General features: G+C 51.1%; 1 protein-coding gene across 2 annotated transcripts in view; it reads left to right on the top strand.

The window, feature by feature from the left end:
- Window positions 1–2,959: 2,959 nt before the first annotated feature.
- Window positions 2,960–18,908, top strand: part of MXI1 (MAX interactor 1, dimerization protein) — a 61,714-nt gene continuing 45,765 nt past the window's right edge. The window contains exons 1-2 of one of the 2 annotated variants that reach the window (XM_009908148.2): window positions 2,960–3,294; window positions 14,609–14,741. In XM_009908148.2, coding sequence (XP_009906450.2) covers window positions 3,108–3,294; window positions 14,609–14,741 — 320 coding nt within the window. In that variant the 5' untranslated portion in view covers window positions 2,960–3,107. Of the gene's footprint in view, window positions 3,295–13,324; window positions 13,910–14,608; window positions 14,742–18,908 lie in introns of those variants that run through there. The other variant, XM_054163407.1, reaches the window with a different exon arrangement.

Genomic DNA, 18,908 nt, shown 5'->3' with positions numbered 1-18,908 from the left:
GGTGTCCAGGCACAGCCTCCAACACCTTTCCAGAGACACAACCATGCACGGACTCTCAGGATTCACATGGGAGCTGTGATCTGGGGCTGCTGCAGCAAAACATGAGCACAGCAAGGCCAGTTCAGCACCCTGCTTCTGGTGGCCAAGGATGGCTGGCCAGAGAGAAAATGTTAGGAGAAACAGGGTGTTAAAGAGTCCAAGGCACAGTTCTCCTCAGGCAGGAGCTCTGTGGCCAGTAACTGAGGCTCAAAGCTGAACCAGACTCATCATGATCCTCAGGGGTGTCTGGGACAATCTGCATTCTGACCAGCCATGGGAGAACCCTTCCAGAGCAAATTGTTTGGGGGTACATGTAAATTATATTGCTTTGCTCTGTGAAAGTAACTTAAAAACAAACAAACAAACAAAATCCTCTGAATTAAGCCAGAGGGGGGAAAGAATCAAAATTATGATCACTCTGGCTTTGATTTGGGGATGTCACACTGGGAACAGCAGAACCCTCTTGCCAACAGCTGAATCAGCATCAATTCACACAAAGCATTCAAAAAATCCCAGGGGAATGGTTGTGGGTGTGCATGAGGAGGACCAAGAAATGCAGTAGGGAACAGAGGATGCTGCCATTAGGCACAAGATCTACTGTCTGAACTCCAGATGATCACACACATCCTCAGCTGCTTGTGGGAGAGGAGCTGAGATTTTCAAATCATGTGATTTTTAAGCAATCTGGTGCTGGATGCCTTTGATCTGTTTCAATAACAACTTCTTGTACTTCCAGCTAAGGCCATGGAAAGCCTTCTGCCCGTTGGTGAGCCAGCAGAAAGATGCCCTCAGCACTACACTGAGCTGGGCAGCCACGTGTGCCCAGGTTTCCAGCCAATGCAACCAGGGCAAAGTCACATCCTCAGCTCAGCCCCTGCACAGTTAGACTGCCAGGGACTTTCTGCCTGGGGTTTTAATGGGAGCGTTTGCCAGAGCACAGTTGTGAAGCAGAAATTGTGTCTCATCTCAGCCAGTTACTGGAGTTAATGAAAGACAATTACATTCTGAGTTCTTTGCTTGCCTGGGTGTACTTCATGGTTCAACCTGGCACTCACCTCCTGCACTGGTCAGTGCCTGCTCTTCCATCTGAAATCTTGCTGTTGTGGACGGCCAGACACCTGCAGGTGCTGGGCACAATCCAGCCTGGCAGTGGTGTCCCACTCCTGGCACACCATGCTCTCATCTCTGCCTTCCCCACTCTTCTCCAGGCTATGCACAAATCCAGCTGATACTTTATGACCTCCAACACTTCCTAATTTTCCATGACCTTCCCACCTCTGGGCACTGCTGGTCCATCTCATGCCATCCATCAGCACATTTCGGGTGGCAGTAGGAGAACTCTGCCAAGACAAGTTGGTGCATCTTTGATGCAGCAGCATCCAGGGAAGAATGTGCTGGCCATGTGGTGTTGCCACAGAGGTGCCACATGGCCATGGAAAAGGAAGGGCTGAGCCATCCAGAGACCTGTGGCCACAGAACAGGATGGGCTCAGCCATCCAGAGACCCAGCCTGGTTCCAGCATGTGCCCTGGGAAGGTCATGTCAGTGATGAAGTCCTGCAGCCATGCTTCCCAAAAATAGCCTGTCAGCCCCAGCATCTGGCAGCTAGAGAGACTTCATTGTATGTGCTGCAGTTTGGGGCATCCCCCTCTCTTGGATGATTCAGGTCCCCCGTGACACTGCAGGCTCCAGATACCAATTAACACTTACTAATAGGGCATTCTTATAATGAGACCATGACCTCTCTCTTTACCTTACCTCCAGCCAATGCTGGCACCTGCAACGCCAGTGAGCCTGGTGAGGTCTTCAGAGCCCCATGGCACCTGGGCACTAGCAGGTCCTTGCACCCCAGCACATCTCTGGGTTGATGCTTCACCCTGGCCACTCCCCCAGGGCTCCTCTACGGACCCAGACCAACCCAACTGGCCGGGCAGGAGCAGGGTTTCGTGCTGCCGGCATAGTATCACAGCTTGGGCGTTGCCATCACGGATGGAAGCAGAGCAAGGAGGGTGTTAGAGGGCATCTGCTGCCAGCTCTCTGCCGGCAGGGTCCCCCTCTCCCCCCCCGCTGACCCCTCAAAGTTCACAGATGCAAGATCACAGATGGCTTGTGGAAGTGCGAAGCCTCGCCTTCCTCCTCCACCTCCGGCACAGGCTGGGTCAGGCTCTGCGCTCTCTCCCTGCGGCACAGGTGCTCTTTCTCCACTTGCCTGGCTGCAAAACAAGGGTGAAATAAGGATACACCCTAGCCACGGTGTGCCCAGCCCTGACCCCGGATCTGCAGGGATGGACAGGGCCTGGGAGGAGCTGTTGCACCCTCTGCTTGCTCTCCGTCTTTCATTTGATTTGGAAAGAGATAATCTATTAATTGCCCACAGTCGGCTTTCTGGGGGGCACTGCTCAAAAAAAGGAAGGAATTTGGTGTTCAACTATGGGTGTGTTGTGCTAATGGGTCCATCGGAGTTACAGGCTGTGTCTGCAGCACTGGCCCCCAAGACTGGGTGTAGCAGAGGCACCCGGCCCGGAGGTCGCCCTGGGTCCCTGAGCAGGGAGCAACCTTCGGACAGTGACAGGCGGTGCACGGGATGACAGGGGGCACGGTGGGCCTGGCCGTGCCTCTCTGTTGAAGCAGCGTTCGCACTGGCATCGCCAGAACCATGCCAGCATCCCCGGTGCCACCACGGCCAGCGCCACAGCTCCCGTGTTTCCAGTGGGTCATTTGCCACTGAGGAGGGTGCAAAGCATCCCGGAATTGCTGGGGGGCGGGGAAACAGCCACTGGTCCCCCCAGCCCCGGACAAGCCTGCCCCAGCGCCTCCGGCCGCTTTCCGCCCCCCCGCCCCATCCCCGAGAACCCTGCAGCCGCCGGCGCTCGCACTCCGCAGGCGCGGCCGGGCCGGGCCGCCCCGCCGAGCCGCGGGGGGGGCGGGACGGCGGCGGGCCGTGGGGCGGCAGAGCGCCGGGGCGGACGGCAGCGCTAGGACCGCGGCGGCCGCCGGGCTCGCCGTCAGACGGACAGACGGACAGACGCGCACGCAGCGCCGCACAGGGAGGCGGCAACGCGGCGGGGCATGGGGAAGCGCGGCCGGCCGCGGAGGGAACCGCGGGGTGCAGAGGGGGCGGCCGGCGGGGCCCGGTGCCCCCTTGGGGACATCTGCAACACGAGCCCCTCGGCGGGCATGGACACCTTCCTCTACAATGTGCAGGTGCTGCTGGAGGCCGCCAGCTATCTGGAGCGGATCGAGAAGGAGAATAAAAGTAAGTGCGGGCTTGGGGCCGGGCGAGTGCGTGACCGGCGCAAGAAGGGGTGTGGAGGGGAGAAAAATACAACAACTCAAACTTTTGGCTCGCTGCAGAGGCCGGGAGCACGGTGACAAAGGGCGCCAGGGCCGTCTTGCACCCCCCGCGGCGGAGACACGCGTGGGACACCCCCTCCCCGCTCTCCCCTTCCCCACGACTGGGAGGCCAGGACCGGGGGGAAAGTTTGGGATGGAGAGCGGAGCGGCACGGCGCGGGGGCAGCACAGACATCTCCGCTTCTCAGGGCTCGGCGGATAGTGGATGGGGCCTCGAAAGGGTCCGGGAGGGCCCCGCGGGGAGCCAGAGCCGGTGGCGGAGCCGGAGCGGCGAGGAAGGAGGCGGTGACACGTCCCCGCTCCCCCCGCCGGGGCATGGGCAGAGTCACGTAGGCAAGCGGCAGCGCTCGCCAGGTAGCCGACGGGGAGGAGAGGGGAGTAGAGGGCAGGGCAGGGCAAGGCGAGCGCCCGGTGCGGGGCGGCGGTCACCCGCTCCGCCGAGCCTCCCGTTCCGCGGGAGCGGAGGGTGCGCGTAGCCTGCGCCTTTCCCCCACGGAGCGATGTCTCGAGTGAGGCGCGGGCTGCGAGGGACAGCGGCAGTGTTTGGAACAGGCGCGCCGGGAACAAAGGGGCCGGCGAGTCCCCCGCGGCGGTGCGCGCCCGCGGAGCCCCCCGCGCCGAGCGGACACTCGCGGCCCCGCGGCGCTGCGCCCGCCGGCGCCCCGCCTCGGCGGCCACATGGTTCGCACATGGAGGCAGAGCGCCGCGTTGATTGGAGGCTGGTGCCCGAGGGGCGGGGCCGAGCGGCCCTCTCCACCAATGCGCGGCGCCGGGGTCCCCCGTGTGACGTCACGCGTTGCCGAGCGGTGCGCGGAGCGGACGCGGAGCGAGCCGCCGGCGGGGGGGGGACACCGCTGTTTCCTCGGGGAGGGGTCACATACAAATGCGGCTCCGATCCCCCACCGGCGCGTTGCCGTTGTTTAGCTCGGATTCCCCGCTTATTCTTTCTTTGAGTCTATGTTTTGGTTTTATTTAAAAAAAATTAACAATTTCTTCTTCCTTTATTCCTCGCTTTCCTCCCCAGTTTTCTTTCCCCACCCCCGGTTTCCTCCTCTTCACGGAGCGTGTGTTGCATTTCGTTTTTCGTTTAACTTTACAAAGGGATGAGCGAGACCCTAACCGCGCGTCTCCGTCACCCTTGCCGCGCCGCCCGTCCCTATGGCCGCTGTAGGTCCCGCGCAGGTGACGCTGTAGGATGCCCTTGTTCTGCGGGAACAGCTGCGTACACGCAGGCTTCCAGGGAAGGGGGTCCCGCTGCGGAGAAGCTGCTCTGCCGCTCAAGCCGCTGTGGCGATGGGCCGAGAGCCCATGTTGTCCGCTCGCCCTGAACAGATCCCGGCTGCTTTTCTGTTTTTCGAAAGCTGAATCGTGCAGGAGCGGGGTGGGTTGTTTTTCTCTCACCTGCTAATTGTTGTTTCGTAATGAATCTGCAAAGCCGTGCGTCTGAGCTGAGCAGCACCGCGGCCGGCGGCTGCGAGCAGGAGAATGACAGGAGCTCCCAGCAAAAAACCGGGTTTGCGTGTGAAAGCAGCATGACTGCTGCTTTGGAAATCAAGTGTGAGACCGCTGGCTCGGTTTGTTTTGTTTTGTTGTTTTTTCTTTAGGAGCCCTCCTGTCTGGAAGGGAAACTGTCCAAATTGTGCGGGGTTTGGGAGAGGGTGGGGGTGGAGAGGGGGATGGATAGAATTTTCTTGCCGTTGAAATGGATGGTAACTAATCTTTCATATGTTCCATTTAAAAAATCATCATTTTATGCAGTTCCTTGTTTGAAACTGGAAAACAAGCAGAACAGCAAGATACAGTATTTTTTTTGTTGCTGACTTTTGAAAGGAGGTGTTTGCATCCACGCAGCTCCATTCCCGCAAGCTTGTTTTCACTGAAGCTTTACACTAGCAATCACCACGGTCATAGTACTGAAAATCCTCACTTTTATTAGGCAATTTTGCAAACCTTTTCAACATTTTAGTTTGGAATCAGGACATTCTAGGTTGGAAAGTCCCATTTAACCAAAGGCTTAACTATTGGACGTGCCGTTCAGAACGTGACCGTCATAAACCAGGCAGCTTTTATGAGTTGCTCCCAAACAAAGAAAAATGCTGCTTGGATTGGAGAACAGTCTCCAAGCAGGATGGGCCTTATCTAGGCTGAGGAATACCCACAGAAGCAGGAGAGCTCTGTCCTAATGTATATACATAGTCTCACTGGGAAGATATTTGCATGTGGAGCTCAGGTTAATGCACCAAGAGGATATGATGCCTTTTCACGTGCCAGCGCAGGAGTGGTTGCTCATAGCACCCTGTGCTGGCTGCCTGGCAGAGATGTTGGTAATGGTTGGTCACTTCTCATTACATCCAACCTGGCAATTAACAGTAACAGAGGAGACCAGCTCAAAAAAGTTTGGTGATGGAGACGGTGTCCAAAGTTGGTCACAGGCAGGCTTGGTGCTTGCCGGCTTCCTGCAGGATGCCCAGGTCGTTTGACTGCGGTGTCACGCAGGGCTGTAACAAGCTGTTTTGGTGTTAGTCCCATCAGGAGGGTGGCTGAGTCACAGCCCTGTTGTGCAGGGTGTTGTACGTGCTGGGGAATGACAGTGCCCTGCCCCAAGGAAATGCAGTCTTAAAAAAACACAGGTGACAGGTACGTGTTTGTCTCCTCCTGGCCAGGACAGGGAATGGGAACAGGGCTGGGTCAAGCAAGGAAAAAGCACCAGGATGCTGGCTGGGATCAGAATCATAGCTGTGTGGGAGCTGAAGGGATTTGGAGCCAAAGGCAGGAATTTTAAGGAAGGGCTATTATTGTTGGGTGAGCTCAGGTGGTTTCTCAGTTTTATGCAGTTTCTGGTAAACCACACTTGCTGTCTGCATTTTTTCTCCCAAGCCTTTCATGGCTGTACCAGGTTACTCGTCTTTTTAATGCTGTCCCAAGCAGGAGTGGATGCTGTTTGGTAGAGGGCCCCCCTGAGAGGCAGAGGAAACCCTGTCTAATGGGGATCAAAACTCTCAGATATCCCAGAGTATGACTGTCACACCTTTAGGTAATAGAGGAGGAGCGACAAGGCCCTTTTCAGCCCTCAGTACACACCACTTTGCCACCACTGCCTGCAGGTCAGTGGTGTGATACGGGATGTGGAGCTTTCCATGTCTAGGGCAGGATTTTCAGTTAAGGCAGGAATTTCCTACCTGCCTGGTGCTCAGGGAGAAATAAGGAGGTGGGTTTTTTTTTACATTTATAGGTCCCACATCCCTTTGTCGTGGTCAAGAATAGTTGCAGAGGGTCCACAGTTTGGCTGGGAACAGAACCGCAGGGCTGAGAGCCATTGAGCAGAGTAGGATATACCATCCAGGGCTACGGCTGGGGGAGAGTATGCTTCAGGAAAGGGCACTTTCAACACCAGCACTGAAACCACCTTGATAATATTCACTCACCTTTACAGAAACAAACAAAAAAAGAATACACCTTTTCTGTAGTAGGGTATGGTGGATGAGGGAGGCTAGAGTCTTGTTATCAGGCTGCTCGGGTAAACTGGAGTACTTTGGCTACTGAAATATAACAGTATTATTTTTTCAGCTGAGCCTCTAAAAAGGAATAACAGTGCTGCCTGCTTGCTGCAGTTCTCATGGCGAGACTGCAAAACCCAATCCCAACACACCTTGCTAGCTGGCAAGTACAGGTTTCCAAATGACCTGTTTCTAGAAATTTAAGCTTGGTATCTAAGGAATAGAAACAGCATGGGGAAAAAAAAATTACACTGGCTGTTTTCAGAAATGGAAGTTGTGCTGAGGGCAGATGCGTTGCTGCATCTGTAACCTCTGCAAATGCCACTTCATGAATAAGCATGGCTGGAAATCTACCAGCTGAAATGCTGGCGTTTGGAAGATGTTTTCAGAGAGACCTGGAGTAAACTCAGCTGAGGCTTAGTGCGTGCCAAGCATCCCCTTTGTGCGTATGAACTCATGCTCTTGCCAGTAGGAGTTGCGTAAACACACGATGAATTCTTAGGATATGATGACTTACCTGTAATAGACATGGTATGTAATATATACTGATCTCACTACAGATACAGACCTCTGTTGCCATACCCTCTTCTCAAAGTATGAAGGCCAGCCAACCAGTGTAACAGCGGTGTCCTTATTCACAAGTCTAGTAGAGGTGTGTGGGAATGGGACAGTGGACTGTGGCCCCTCACAGAAGATAACTAGATCTTCTTCAAGTGCTGGCTATGTCGACCTTCTAACCGGGAATGACAAATGGATGACCTTAGATTTGTCCTTTGCTCCTCAATAATCCTCTCTCTTAAGTCAGGAGCAGAAAACTGAGCCTTGAGGGTGAGTCAACAGTATCTTCATCATGTGGCTCCCTTCTATTGTTCATGTGCTGTTTGGGTGTTTTGTTTTGTTTTTTGACAAACCAAAGTAAAGAAGTCTCAGAAACCTATAATTAGTGGAAGGCAGGAGTCAAAACTATCTTCAGTTTGTATGTAGAGCTCCCACTGAATTGATGAGATCTGAAGGTGTGGCTCAAGGTCAGCATTGATGTTCTCGGATCTCACAGCGATGTGATACATGAAGCAGAACTGGGTTCCTCCATTCATATGTATTTTCAACCAGCTCACAATAAAGCCTTTTCATTCCTCTTGGTTCATGACCTGGCCCCATTGATTCATGTGTTTGCCACTTCCAGGTTGGGTTATTTTGACTCATGCTGTTTGGGCCTCAGCATAAAATTCAGAAGGAAGCCACAGCAGGAGAAATGATGGGGCAGAGGTAAACCCATGGGACTGTGCCAGAAGCACCGCTGAGAACTGATCACATCCTTGTCAGCAGAGCATCCTGAGAGCTGGTGGAGAAGCACCTTCTGCTCTTGGCTGGAGAATCCTACCTTCTTTCTGATGCATTTTTTTCTCATGGGAGGTGCTTTGACTTATTTCACAGCTGTGTCAGTGAAGTGACTTGAACAGAGTCACAGAATAAATCACTGACTCTGAATAAACTGGGGTACAGCACAGGTCTGCAAACAGAGCAACACTTTCCCAGAGGAAAGGAGCAAATAGCCCAAAGAGATGGAGCACCTGTGGCTTTCTTCATGATTGGTAGAGCTTGGTCTTTAAATCAGAGTGAGATATATGGCGTGTGCTTTATTCCTGTTCAGACTCTTGGATATCCAGGTGGTTCGGCTCTGAGATTTGTCTGTCCTCACCAATGGATGGGTTCCAAGCACCAGTGGGAGTGCTGAAAGGGATTATCTGATGCCTTGTGAAAGAATGAGGCTCCTGGATGAGAAATGAGGCCACATTCTATAGGCAGTGTAGGTCCCTTGATGAAGGTACTGCGAACATTAGAAGGGTGTTGAGTAGGCAGGACTTGGGATGTTCTCCAGCCCGCTGCTACACATCCTCCAATACTGAGCTGTTGCAGTCATGAGTACAAGAATAGAGACCTGTGTTCTACAGTGTATGCTGGTAGGTGGGATATTCAGGTATGCCAGAGCCGTTGTCCCCCGAGGTAGAAAAACAGGGGAGTTACATGGATCTCCTATCTCCAGAAATTAGGGAAATCAGTGACTCTTACCACTAATATGAGAGCATCTGTGAATGATTCCTGCTGGGGATCTCTATTCATGCCTTGGTTGAAGGAGTGTTAGGGTTCAAGGCTTTAAAAGCAGTATTAAGAATTTGCAGGATTTGTGTGAAGGTGTGCAAAGGAAGCTCTTGCAACTGTTGCCATCTTTATGTTCCTCCTGGAGGCTGCAAGGAGTTGAGAACAGAGGATTTTAAAGAAAGCCAAAGAAGGGATAGAAAATGAGGCAGTTTAACCAAAAGGGCTGCTCTTATTGATGGTAAGGTAGATGTTGCAAAGCATTGTGTTATTCCTGAGCCTGGTGTTCAAAGCAAAGGGTTGGGCGTCTCGGTTTGTGAGCTGTGTTCCTGTTCCACCTCTGGCCTAGGGTGTGTCTTCATGTGAGTGATTATGCAGCTTACACCTCAGTTTCCCTTCCTGCAGAGTGGGAAGAAAAGAGCTAAAGTCGTCGTAGGCTTGAGAAGCTTAAAACATTACTTTCTAGAAAGCTCTTTGAAGATTTCCCTGATGGAAGATGCAAGGGATGGTGATGTTGGTAAAAAACAGACCACATCTGTTCTACTTGATTAAAACAGTACAGTAGCATTTCAGATGTAAATATTAATTGATTTCTGCACTGCAGATTTCTTCTTGGATATTTAAATTGTTGCTAAGGAGGAGGGAAAGGCTATCAGGGAGATTAACAAATCCATTATTAAGGCTGGAAATGGAGGGCTGCCGAAGTGCCATTTAATAAAATGTAAAAAGCCCCTTTCTAAAGGGCGAAGCAGCAGAACACACAATGAAAGTGAATCACAGCTGCCAGAAGGGATGCCAAGCAGCAAGCACTTATAATCAGAAAACTGTACTTACAGATCATTCGAAGCCACTAAATTAAATGATCTCATTCTCCCCTAGAATACTCTTCCCTTAGCCCTTCCCCAGTGTTGCCCGTGGATTACTCAAACCACATTGAAAATTTACTTTGGGGGGGGATTTTTGGTCAGCAGTTGAATAGCATCAGGCCTCTTGGTGCCAGTCACTTTCCATCCACTTTTGTTTCTGTCACATACAACTCTGGCATTTTGCAGACTGACCTGCCCACACAACCACTTGGGATGGCAACGGAAGGATTTTGCAGATCTGCTGAGGCTCTGTGGTTGGCTTGCCCGACTCTTCAGGGCTCCTGCTTTGGGAAGATGTCCCACAGTTTATTCTCAAATTTGTCTTTGTTTCACACAGATTTATTTATTTTTTGATTTTTTTTTCCTAATTGTGCATTGTTTACTTCAAAGACTTGGAATCTGAGCTGGTGTGTAAATGGAAGAGCTGATCCTACATCATTTCACACTCAACCGACCCTGCTGCTACTTCATTCCAGCGCGCTAGTTTAATTTACCATGTGTATCAGTGTCCTACTCCTTTTGTACTCTCTTATTTTGTATCTTGAACTAGCTTCAGGAGGCTGACTCTTTGACACAATCCTAAACTACCCCTTCATTTTCTAGCTGTGGCTTTCCCCATTTAATCCCTAAAGCGGCGTCACGTATCTCCATATGTGCCACCAAAAAAAAACCCCTAGTGGTGGTGGATGCTGGCAAGAACCTGTCTTGCAGGGATTTGGGGGATTCACCATGGGTGTTTTGGGGGGTTGTGGCGAGGCATGTGTTAATGTTCAGTATTTCTTATCCTGAGAGGCAAATGGCTCCCTGGTTTTGGAAGCGAGTAGAGGCAGCACAGTTAGAGCTCTTGCGTGAACTCCGCTGTCGGGGAGCCGTGTGTGCACCTGTGTCCTCTTTCCTTTGCGAGCGGTCCAAGATCATGTAAGTACTCCCCGAGACTGCTCAGACGCCAAACGTTCCATGTGCTTTTAACAATCTGCTCTATTGGCAGTTTCCAGTGTAGAAAAAAAAGAGGTCAGGAGAGAGAGAATATTTCCTTCCTTGAGTTCTCCCCCCTTCCAAAAGCTAGTTTTAACAAGTGCTGTGGTCTGGCTCAGTGTAGGCGCTTGAATGGAGGCTGTCCTGCCTGAGCGAGGACTGGGGCTTCCATTTCCGCACTGCAGAAGGAGGGAAGCGTGTCCCTGAAGGTATCCCAGCTGCCTTTATTCTTCAACTATCCCATCGTAAGAGAAACAAAACAAATCAACCCTTTGAGACTCAGAAGTGAAAAGGGCTGTATAAGAACTGAATAGTGCTATTATTTTTACCTCCATCAGCTGCAAGCCTGCAGTTTTCTGAGGAAACCTCAGAAATGGTGAATCAGCAAAATGTGTTTAAATAAAAGTTAGCTACCCTGAATCCCCTTTTTTTTTCTCAGCCCTTCTTGAGTGCTGCCAACTCTTGCTCTCTTCGTCATGAATCTCCTGCTATTTTGTGCTTTGCTTAAAGCTCTTGCTACCAGAAACAAGCCATTGGCAATCCCAGCTTTGGTGTGGTGTTTTTTTTAAAGGTACTTTTCCAGCTTTCATTCTGACAGATGAATGCTTGCAAATGTAACCAGTCACAGCTTTTAAAGGTTGAGATCCATGAAACACACCCCCAGTTTGAACTGCACATTAAAGAAAAAATAATCATTGGAGATGATCAGCATCGATTTAGAGATTCAGATTTTTACTCCAGGTGTTCTGATTCTGGTTTTTAATGTTCTCCTATTGTTGAATCCTGGAATCATGGAATCAACCAGGTTGGAAGAGACCTCCAAGATCATCCAGTCCAACCTATGGTCCAGCCCTATCCAATCAACTGGACCATGGAACTAAGTGCCTCATCCAGTCTTTTCTGGAAGATCTCCAGGGATGGCAACTCTATCACCTCCCTGGGCAGCCCATTCTGATGGCAAATCACTCTCTCTGTGAAGAACTTCTTCCTAATATCCAGCCTGAACCTCCCCTGGCACAACTTGAGACTGTGTTCCCTCATTCTGTTGCTGGTTGCCTGGGAGAACAGACCAACTGCCACCTGGCCACAACCTCCCTTCAGGTAGTTGTAGACAGCAATGAGGTCTCCCCTGAGCCTCCTCTTCTCCAGGCTAAACAACCCCAGCTCCCTTAGAAATGGCAATCTTGGAGACAAAATGAACAAATAATTCAAGCCAAGAGCAGGCCTATCTTGTTCATTAAATGACCAAAGGGAATAGTACTCATATGGAGAGGGAGATCCCTCAATAGATCAAATATTTTAGAGATGGGTATCATACTACTAAATGCTAACTATTTGTTAAGCTCCATTCTAGAAGACTTTAAAGTAGTTGGCAGAATTCAGAGTTCCAGAAGGGATTATGAATGTTTGTACCTGTATGAAAGTCAGGGTATAAATATGTTATCAAGATGCTGAGAAGAGCAGAGATGGGACTGAAAAGGTGCAGGTGTGACAGTATTTATTATAATGTGGAGGTGGTCACCGTTTTTACTTGCTTACCTGCTGCTTCAAGCATAGAGAGTGGTACATAGTGAGATTGCTCTCCGTGACATCTTTTGCCTGTGATCTTAAAAAAGGTTGTGTTCCCATTAAAAAATGGGTCTTACACCTCTGTCTCCCATCAAAAACACTGTTATCAGACACTCTGGGTGTGACTTCCCAGAGCCTGGCAACTTTCCTTTTGTTACATCTCTACAGGTGGGATGTGGGGAGCTCCCACCCTGTGGCAGCAGCTTTGTCTTATGTAGCCTTTTCTCTGCTTTATCCTTGCCACAGTCCTGACACTTCTACGTGTGGAAAGCCCTGGTGTTTACAAGGAGAGGGATCAAGTGTCTGCGGGTTGTTCCTAGGTGATGCCATGTCTTGCCCCTAGCGTGTTGCTGGAGCATGGAGCTCTGCCGTGCAGACCCTAACTAAATAAGAAATTTTAAAAGTAGTCGTTAAAAACTTTGAAAACCATAGTGTGGCAGGGGGCTGCTGCCCTTGGGTGGCTGCCTCAGATGCAGTGGTGGTAGCCGTGGTGAAAGTCATCACCCCACCACGGACAGCTGGGCACAGGAACTGTGAGCGCTGCTGGGCTTGTCCTGCGAGCAAGAGAGGAGGACAGAGCAACGCACTCTCACCTCAGGGCCGGAGCGGGCACGGAGTCGTCGTCTCAGGGCCTGTGCTGGCACGCAACCATCTCCTCAGGGCCTGGCCGCCGAGACCTCGGGGCCCGCGTGGGCACGAAGCTGTCACCTCAGGCGTGAGGGGAAACAGCCGCTGCCGCGGGGCCGGCCCGGGCCCCCACGCGTGGGTCTCGGCGCTGACCCTGGCCAGTCCCGTCGCGCGGCGCCGGGTCAGCGGGGGAACTACACTTCCCAGTCAGCCCTGCGGCGCGCCCCGCCCCTGCTCCCGTGAGCGCCGGGCGGAGGTAAACAAAGTGGTGCGAGGCGGCGGGGGCGGCGGGTGCGCGGGGCGGGGCGGCCGCGGGGGCTGGTCCCGCCGCGGGGCTGAGGGGCCGGTCCGGGAGGGGGTGAGCCCAGGCAGGGCCCGAGGGGGTTGGAACCTGGCAGGGCCCGAAGTGGGGGTAAATCCAGGCCGGGACCGGTGCGAGGGGGCTGCGCGGCGGGCCGGGCCGGCGTGGGGGTTGCGAGCGCGGGCGGTAGGGACCGGTCTGGGTCAGGAACAGCAACAGCTCTGGCCGCGTTGCCTCCCCCAGAGGGAGGATCCGAGTCCCGGTCCTTCCTCTGGTATTTCCTCGCGTGTTCCCTTCCTGCCTCCGTGCGCCCACTCCTCGTCCTCCCAGGAGAGCCGCCCTCCCCCGGGACGAGAGGGCTGTCGGTGTGAGGAGGCCCGGGGACTAGGGAGAGACGGCGATCCCTCGCTCCTCCCCCCCACAGCCGCCCCCGTTTCCAGCGGGGGAGCTGGGAGCGTGGGGGCGGAGGGGGGCTCGGGGCTGCGGAGTCCCCCGGCTGCCGGCCTGGGGGCCATGGAGCAGGTCCAGATGATCAACATCCAGCGGCTGCTGGAGGCGGCCGAGTATCTGGAGCGAAGGGAGAGAGGTAATGGAGGGAGGAGGGGTGCTGGGATAACAGCCCTCCGTGGGGGGAGTGGGGTTGGGGTCAGGAATCCCCGCGGAGGGGTGAGAGTGACCCTGAAGAAGGGGATCGGAGCGAGTGTTTGCTGGTGGGCTGGTGGTAAATCCCTAACGGCGAGGGATTTGATGAGGGACAGTGCTGACAGGTCCTCCTGGAGGTGGTGGCTGAGGTGGAAGGTCTTTGCAGAGAGGGGAAAATTGCGGTGAATGCGATTTCTGGAAGAAAAAGTGAGCCTTGGTGTTAAAGTTCCCCACTGGGCAGGAAGGACGGTGGCTCTGGCTTTGCGGAGACCTTGTTGGCACAGTGAGATATGTCTGGTTTGCCCGGTGCAGATAGCTTGGACAGGAGAGAGATGAGGAGAGCTCTAGGCTGTCATATTTTATTGTGATGTTTTCAGGTGTTTGAGTGGTGTTGTCCTTCCTCCAAGGTTGGCAAAGCCTTTACGCTCCCCTTCCTCTGTTCTCTCCACCTCCCAGTCCACTTCCCTCTGAATACATCATCAGTTGTTTCCCTGAGCTGTTGTGGTTAAGGGCCTCCCCATCTAGGCTGACAGGTTTGTGGTGAGGCCTGCTTGCTGACTCTATTTTTATTTTATTTTATTTTATTTTTAATGAGCCTGGTTTTTTGGTCTTTTTAACGTTCTGCCTGTTGATTCTCATGCAGAGTGTGAACATGGCTATGCCTCGACCTTCCCCTCCGTTCCGAGTCCTGGACTGCAAGACCCAAAGCCCGCGCGGAGGCTGAGCCGAGCAAGAAAACACAGCGGCAGTGGCAGCACTGCAAGTCTTGCCAACAGGTATGATGTGGGCAGGAAAGTGGGGGGTGCAGGGCTGGCTGACTGGCTGGGAGGATGGAGCTGAGGAGAAAAGCTGGAGGCAGAGGACAGGAGCTTACCCTGTGGTGAAAACAGGACAAGTCTGAGCACAGGGTGGTGCAGAGCTGGAGCACACAGGTACAGCATCTCTACTACATCCATAGCCCTGAGAGGAGAGGGGACGTGGGGGAGCTGTATCTGAAGTGGCACTGCCAGCTGACTTTGTGCCAAGGCTCAGATGCTGCAGAGGGAAGGGGAATAGGGAGATCTGTTCATAGGATTTAGGGAGGAGGTAGGCAACAGCTATTCCCATTATATACAGCTGATGTCTTTCCAACCCAGAAGTCACTGCTTTTAAGGGATAGTGTGCATGCAGCCTGGGTGCTCTGGAGTTGTAATGACAGGCATGATTTGAAGCAAGGAAATGATGTTTTGAAACGGATACCCTGCTACAAATGGGAGAGAGGGAGATGACTGGCTGCTATGTGCAATGTGTTAAAAATTCATTTCAGAGAAATGAAGCTGTCTTTCACTCTGCCTTTCCAGGGCAGGGGGATTTCCCAGCTTTCTAATTGCTTGGTAATTGTAGAACTTCATGGTTTTGACACTTCTCTTATTATACAGTGCCATGTTTCTTGGTTTCTGCAATCTAGAAGAGATGACAGGATTAAGCACATCATTGGGTGCTGTGGTGGGATCCCCTCTTGTTCCTGTTCTTTTAGTTTTCTTTTGCTTCCTTCTGTAGAATTGTTCAGATCTTGTTCAGACCTTCTGGGACAGAGCAATTTTAGGAACAGACTGTAATTTTGAAAAGGCAGTTGCAGGCTTGCTTTTACTGCAGCAAGGCCTGTGCAATCCATGAAATGGTGGCAGGTGGCTCAGGTGATTAAAGCTTTCTTAAGGCCATTGGGAAGTACCTATGAAGGCCTAGGGGAAAGGTGTCTTTGCAGTGATATTCTGCCTTGGCAGCATTTGGTAATAAAGGTTGTTTGAAGTGATGTTAGGACACTTTGCTGTGAGGCAGTTTTCTTCATCAGGATCAGTGTATCCTAATACCTTTTTATGCTGCATGTTTACATGTGCTTCCCTCCTTCATCCATCCTCTTATGATGGCAGGGCAGTTGTAGCTCTTTACTATTTCCCATGAACCAAAATCCCAAATCCCAGTGACTTTGTGTTGGGAAATGCTTGCAAATGCTGAACCAAGATCTGTATTTTTCCCCTCTAGGTTTCTCACATACTATTTTTCCATCCCACACCTCTTTCTCTCAAAGGCCTTTGTCATGGCAACCTGCCCTTCTCCAGAGGAGGGCTGGAAGCACAACCCCCTCAGGAGCTCCTTAGCACCAAATCCAGCAGCCTGTAGGCTGGAGAAGGATGCAGAGCACTCCCCATACCAGGGGTCTGGGCACTCAGCATGCCCTGCCAGCACAGAGCCCCCAGGCACAGCTCTCAGGGGGCACCTTTCTGTGCTGAAACCAGCCCACTAGGCCGTTTAGAGTGACAAGCTGAATAGATTGGTATGGAGGAAAAGGCAACAGAGAAGCAGAAAAGATGTTTTCTAGTTTTTTTGTTTGCTTTTTAAACCTGCATTGTAGAAGGACTACTGAGGCCAAACTGAATCTGTAGAGCAAGATTGTTACAGTGTGTTGCATCCCGTGATTGTTTTGGCCTCGGGGAGTGACCAGGGCCAGGTCTACTCCAGGAAGACACCAGAGCAAGTCGTTTGGGGAGCTCAGACCTCACACGCAGAGTTGGAAAGGGGAGTTTCTTTTAGTTCATGTTGTAGCAGCTTCCACTTGCTGTAGGAGATGGCAGGCCTTCCAGATGGCTGCAGTGCCGGGAAGTGACAACTGTGAAGCTCAGGGTGCCTCCAAATGCACTGCAGTGTGTTTTGTGTGATGCTGAGTATAGCATCAGCCTTGTTTAAGGAAGGCTCTGTATCATTCCTTCCTGTTAAAGTCAAAGGGACAATTCAGGAAGTTCTGTTTAGTAGAGTCTGAGTGGACTTTGAATTAAACATCAAGCCTTTGATGGAGGGGTAAACTTCTATTTCATGTGTGGACAGGAGATTTTTCTTTGATTGCTGCTGTCTGAAAATGTTTAATTAGCATGGAGAAAATACCTATTTAGATCTGATACAGACCTCGTAAAAGCCCCCTGTAAAAGGGTCTCTCAAGCAACCTTGGCAAAGCACAGTTGTCTTCTGGGGTTTTTTTCTTCTCCTTTATTTATTTGTGCACATTTAGAAATTGACATGTCTGCACTCTTTCTGGTTGTAGTGCAGGATATTTACAGGTCCTCTTTAATTCATAGTTTGAATCCAGGTATTTCCCTTCAGCAATTTGCAGCCCAGACACGACAGCTCGCTCTTTCCAACAGCCTCTGTGCTGTCATAGCACAAACACCCAGAAAGTTCTGAGGGACAAACAGCCCAGCTCTGCATGCCAGTGGTGGAGCAAATCTTACAGAACTGTGATGGTCTCCCAGTCCCTGAAAAATAATCATTTTTATATCCCAAACAGAGGTGTTGCAGAGAAGATGGGGGGGGTTGGGGTAAAAAAAATCTCTCATTGTTTCTAATTCACATGATGCATTTTTAAAGAGGGACATTTTGCATCAGGTTGTCTCTCCCTTTGTCTCAGTTGCACGACTGACAGCATGCAGGTTGCTGCAGAGGGGTTTCCCTTTGCAATCCCTGGGACATTATCTGTGGATGTGTAGTGTTCTGCATGGGTATTGTAAAAACCTAGTGTTGGCATGCTGTGAGTTAAGACCTGAACATATTTAAGAATATACAGTCTTGCTCCAGTCAGGGATATTTAGGTACTAAAACTTAGCCACCTGGAAAAAGATGTGGAGAATCACAGCCATTGTTAACTGGACTTCACAATAAACAAGAGAAAGTTGTTAAGAAAAAAACCAACCCCAGACCATTTAGCACATAGTTAAAAAGCAAAGCCCAAGCAATTTATTTGGCCAGCTCACATAAATTCAAGATTAATTTTGCTTTTTGAGAGTTTTTCTCTTGAGGAAAAATGAGCAGAGGTTTATTGTAACATACAGTGCCACTTAATTTAATGTTTGTTCCTTCTGAAGATATTTCTGGAGCAGAAGCTGCCTTGCTAGAGGAGTAAAGGAGTCCATGCTAGGAGTATGGTACTGTGGATACATTAACTTGCATTCAGTGTTACTGGAAACTGCTCTTGTGGATCCTGCATAGGAAGTTCTAAACAACTGTTCATTATAGTTAGTTAGGATTAGGCTGGTTTGCTGTCTATACATTTGGGGGGAAATAATTGAGAAGACTTTTTAATCAAGTTAAATCATTGTGTCAGCAGGAAATAAACTAAACAGCAGGGATGCTCAGTGATTTTATTCCCCCCTCCCCCCCCAGTACAATCACTTTAATGAAGTTAGGATGTATAAGAACATCTGAAATGATGTTACAACATCAGATTGTAATTTGTGGGGTTTCATTTATTTATTTGTTTAGACTCTCAGCTATGTAGAAATGCCTGCTGGTTTGGGGTCTGGTCCTGGGGAAATGCCAAGCACCCTCCCAGCAGTGCTAGGAGCCTTCAGCTCTCCCAGGAGGCCTGTGTTGTTAAGGGCACTCAAAGAATCTATTGCTCAGCTCCATGGAGGAGGGTTTGATCTCTGTCCAGTTTCTTTTTCCTTTCATTTTCCTCTCTTCCCATTATCCTCCCTTGTGTCTGAGGCTGCTTCCCAAGGGCGTTTTGGACATCTACAGTCCGACTGCAGGTTGCTGCAGAGCTTGAAATCAGCAGCTCTAATGGGTATGGTAAGGAATTTTGGATATGGTGTCTTGAAAAATCTGAGTGTCTGGGTTTCTTTGCCCTTCTGGCTGTTCTAGTGATGCATTTTCTCTAGTGTTGCTCTCTCCTCTGCCCATCTGAGACTTTTTTCCACACTTGTAAATCCCATCACTTGGTTTTGTGCCGAATCTTCTCCGTAGCCCTTCACTCTCATAACCTTTGAAGTTGTTTTATGAGGGTTGGAATGGGGCTATGCTGTTGAAACCCTCAGGTGTTCTTGGCTTTAAACTTAATTTGCTCACCATGTCCTTGAGCAAAGATGGGGGCAGGTGGATGTGCATAAGGGACCTCATATGCCTTAAGTGATGGC

The sequence above is a fragment of the Dryobates pubescens genome, chromosome 8, assembly GCF_014839835.1.
Source record: "Dryobates pubescens isolate bDryPub1 chromosome 8, bDryPub1.pri, whole genome shotgun sequence".
NCBI classification, from domain to species: Eukaryota; Metazoa; Chordata; class Aves; order Piciformes; family Picidae; genus Dryobates; species Dryobates pubescens.
The sequence above is the reverse complement of the archived record's forward strand: the minus strand, read 5'-3'. Positions and strand labels throughout refer to the sequence as shown.